Source organism: Camelina sativa, chromosome 9 (genome assembly GCF_000633955.1).
Source record: "Camelina sativa cultivar DH55 chromosome 9, Cs, whole genome shotgun sequence".
Taxonomy (NCBI): Eukaryota; Viridiplantae; Streptophyta; class Magnoliopsida; order Brassicales; family Brassicaceae; genus Camelina; species Camelina sativa.
In genome coordinates, this window is record NC_025693.1 from 32693062 (window position 1) to 32696520 (window position 3459).

General features: G+C 32.6%; 1 protein-coding gene across 3 annotated transcripts in view; it reads left to right on the forward strand.

Moving 5' to 3' along the window:
* LOC104713696 (MADS-box protein SVP-like) overlaps positions 1–3382 on the forward strand; it is a 4325-nt gene extending 943 nt beyond the window's left edge. Inside the window, exons 2-10 of one of the 3 annotated variants that reach the window (XM_019229745.1) lie at positions 13–214; positions 1210–1288; positions 1585–1646; positions 1729–1828; positions 1924–1965; positions 2065–2112; positions 2613–2654; positions 2751–2902; positions 3106–3382. In XM_019229745.1, coding sequence (XP_019085290.1) covers positions 33–214; positions 1210–1288; positions 1585–1646; positions 1729–1828; positions 1924–1965; positions 2065–2112; positions 2613–2654; positions 2751–2902; positions 3106–3124 — 726 coding nt within the window. In that variant the 5' untranslated portion in view covers positions 13–32 and the 3' untranslated portion in view covers positions 3125–3382. Of the gene's footprint in view, positions 1–12; positions 215–1209; positions 1289–1581; positions 1647–1728; positions 1829–1923; positions 1966–2064; positions 2113–2612; positions 2655–2750; positions 2903–3105 lie in introns of all 3 variants that reach the window. The other 2 variants (XM_010430874.2, XM_010430875.2) reach the window with 2 other exon arrangements.

Consider the following 3459-nt stretch of genomic DNA (forward strand, 5'->3'; position numbering starts at 1 on the left):
CTTGCTTTTTAGGGTTTCCTTGTTGCTGTGTGATGGCGAGAGAAAAGATTCAGATCAGGAAGATCGACAACGCCACGGCGAGACAAGTGACGTTCTCGAAACGAAGAAGAGGGCTTTTCAAGAAAGCTGAAGAGCTCTCTGTTCTCTGCGACGCCGATGTTGCTCTCATCATCTTCTCTTCCACTGGAAAGCTCTTTGAGTTCTGTAGCTCCAGGTATCTCTTTCTCTCTCTAAAATCTCTCTCATTAGATTTCTCAAAATTCTTTCAAGGGATCTTGTCTAGATCCAACCAAAAAAAAAAAACTTACGAGTTTTTCAGAAGTTTACTGTATCAAAACCTTGTTGGACCACTAACTATTTATATTATAATGACCAAACTGATGTTGATAAAGTGTATAGTAAACTCTGTATTTGGAAATGATAAGGTATCTAATTAGGGTAATAATTAAGATGTAAATCTTGATATACATATTCTTATAAAGGCTCTATACTTTTTTTTTCCTTGTGTTGCATATATAAATCTATGTATAATATAGATTTGTGGGATGATATGTGGAAGCCTTCAGTGTCATATTTATTTAGAAATGTGGAGACCATATCATTAGGAATTTAGGAGGTATCTACATATGTGGATGTATAAAGGTTTCCCTTTGAAGAAGGTTTCCCTTTGAAGAAGTAATCAATAAAAGTAATATTATTTATATTTATGTTGGAATCTAATTAGTGTTGGGAAATGTCTTATAGAGGTTTTAGATGTGTTACTGATATTGGGAATCAAAATGACTTATCGTATTAGAAAGATACGAGTTTGGATTTTAGACCCACTAGTTATCATTTCAGTTCCTATCTTTTGGGACATACGTCGCACACACTCACAGATAAGTGTGAATATGTTACTAAAAATGATAAGTGTTCACTGTTTAACATGAAATAATGTATATGTTTCGAATTAAATGTGTTTTGTGGATTAGGTTTGTATCTTTTGCTTGTAGATTTTGGTTAATTGTCGATGTTTATATATATATAGTCAATATCCATAATATGGTTATTTGTAATATACCTGATAATAATAATAAAAAAAATTCTTTCCAACTACAATTAATAGAAGATAATTAACAGTCTTATATACCAACTACAATTAATAGAAGATAATTAACAGTCTTATATAATAAGATATTGATTGGAATGTGTTTGTATTATATAATGAAGCATGAAGGAAGTATTAGAGAGGCATAACTTGCAGTCAAAGAACTTGGAGAAGCTTGATCAGCCATCTCTTGAGCTACAGGTTAGGTTCATTCTCGAACTCACCATACATGTTCTTTCATAGTAGAGTATTACTCCGTTGAAGTACAAATAAGTTTTTTAGATAATTGTCATTTATTTATCTAGAATCTCTAAGGCATTGTATTGATAATGACAAAGCATTCTGTTATTGCCTACGATTAATTAGACTACATTTTAACATAAGGAAGTACTCGATCCATGTAGAAGTCATGTGTAGAATAGTCATGTGTAGAGGTTTGAGCTTTAGATTATTACGGATTTGATCAAGAGCTTACGTCAATTTTTTCTTGTTAGCTGGTTGAGAACAGTGACCACGCCCGAATGAGTAAAGAAATTGCGGACAAGAGCCACCGACTAAGGTACATATATATGTGCATTCTATAATTTTTTGAAGTAACTATCATTTTCTGACTTTATATGTTTATATGGTCATATAAATAGGCAAATGAGAGGAGAGGAGCTTCATGGACTTAACATTGAAGAGCTGCAACAGCTAGAGAAAGCCCTTGAAGCTGGTTTGACCCGCGTGATTGAAACAAAGGTTGTTACGGAACTTATATGAGACCATATTTAAGATTTCTTTAAAGCTCACAACTATGTAACTTACTATTACGAGTTGTTGTGTTTTCATTGTAGAGTGGCAAGATTATGAATGAGATCAGCGAACTTCAAAGAAAGGTAACAATCAAAATAACGTGTAATCTTTACTTCTTAATTTTCAAATAATTTTGGCAATTTTGGGAAAAGTAACGTTTTCTTTTTTTTTGGGGTGTTTAGGGAATGCAATTGATGGATGAGAACAAGCGGTTGAGGCAGCAAGTAAATGTCTCTATAACACACATCGTTTTTTTTTTTTTTTTTTTTTTTTTTTTTTTTTTTTTTTTTTTTTTTTTTNTTCCCCAATTTTGAACTCGATTTTATGAATTAATAAGCTAAGGACCCTAGTCGTCTATAAGACTATAACACATATCTTTGATCATAATTTGAGAGAATTTAATAAACCAGGTGCCTAGCGCTGTTAAAAAGTCTCTAAATCTACAGGTAAACATGTAGCATGGTAGTCCACTCCCTAGGGTTCTAGAGGTTTTTGAGTGTGCATGGTTTTGGTTCCTTTTGTTGTGTGTTTCATATTGTTTTTTTTTGGTTTTATGAAATATGGAAACGTATCTAATTCTTGTTTTATTCTTTTTGATATGTTTTGGGTGAGACTTCATGTCTTTATTGATTTAATTACTCAACACGCAATTAGTACTTCTATAGAGAAACACACAATGAAAAATTTATTGATTTTTTTTTCTCTGTTCTGGTTTTGATTTTTTTTTCAGGGAACCCAACTAACGGAAGAGAACGAGCGACTTGGCATGCAAGTACGTACTTTGATACAGTTTTCGAATTTTGCAGTTATTGTTTTTTTTTCTTTGGTTTAGTGTTAAACTTGGAATATATGTTTGGTTACGGTGTAGATATATAATAACGTGCATGAATCCGGTGTTGATGAATTGGAGAACGCCGCCGTGTATGAGGAAGGACACTCGTCAGAGTCTATTACAAACGTCGGGAACTCCAACGGAGCTCCTGTTGACTCCGAGAGCTCCGATACTTCCCTTAGACTCGGGTAATTAATTAATTTATTACCTTTTTCGTTTTATGATTTAACAATTTTACATTATTTTCTGAAAAATAATCTAGAAGATATAAAAGAGTATATGCACTAAATTACCATATGTTGGGGCATCTATATGCAATGCTAAAAATGAATGATCAAATCACCCAAAAAAAAGAAGAAGAAAACTGATTTAAATGTTTGGTGTGGTGCAGCTTACCATATGGTGGTTAGAGATGGAAACAATACAAAGGAGTTGATGGTGGAGTGAGGAGAGTGATGTAAATCTTTTTAACTCGGTAATAACACAAGAGACAATATGTCTAAATAGTAAAAATTCTCTTATGTTTGTTTGAAGGTTTTTTTTTGGTGGTTTTCACTATATATTATCTCTCTCTTCACTCTGCATTTTTGGTTTGTGACGTCGTTTGTCACAACCAAATTGTATGGACATGGTAAGTTAGAATATGAGATATTATAGAACTTAGATAATTCGATTTATCCTTTTCTTAGTGGAAACTGAGGAATTTTCAAAAGTAGGCTATGATCTTGATTATAATACACTTAGG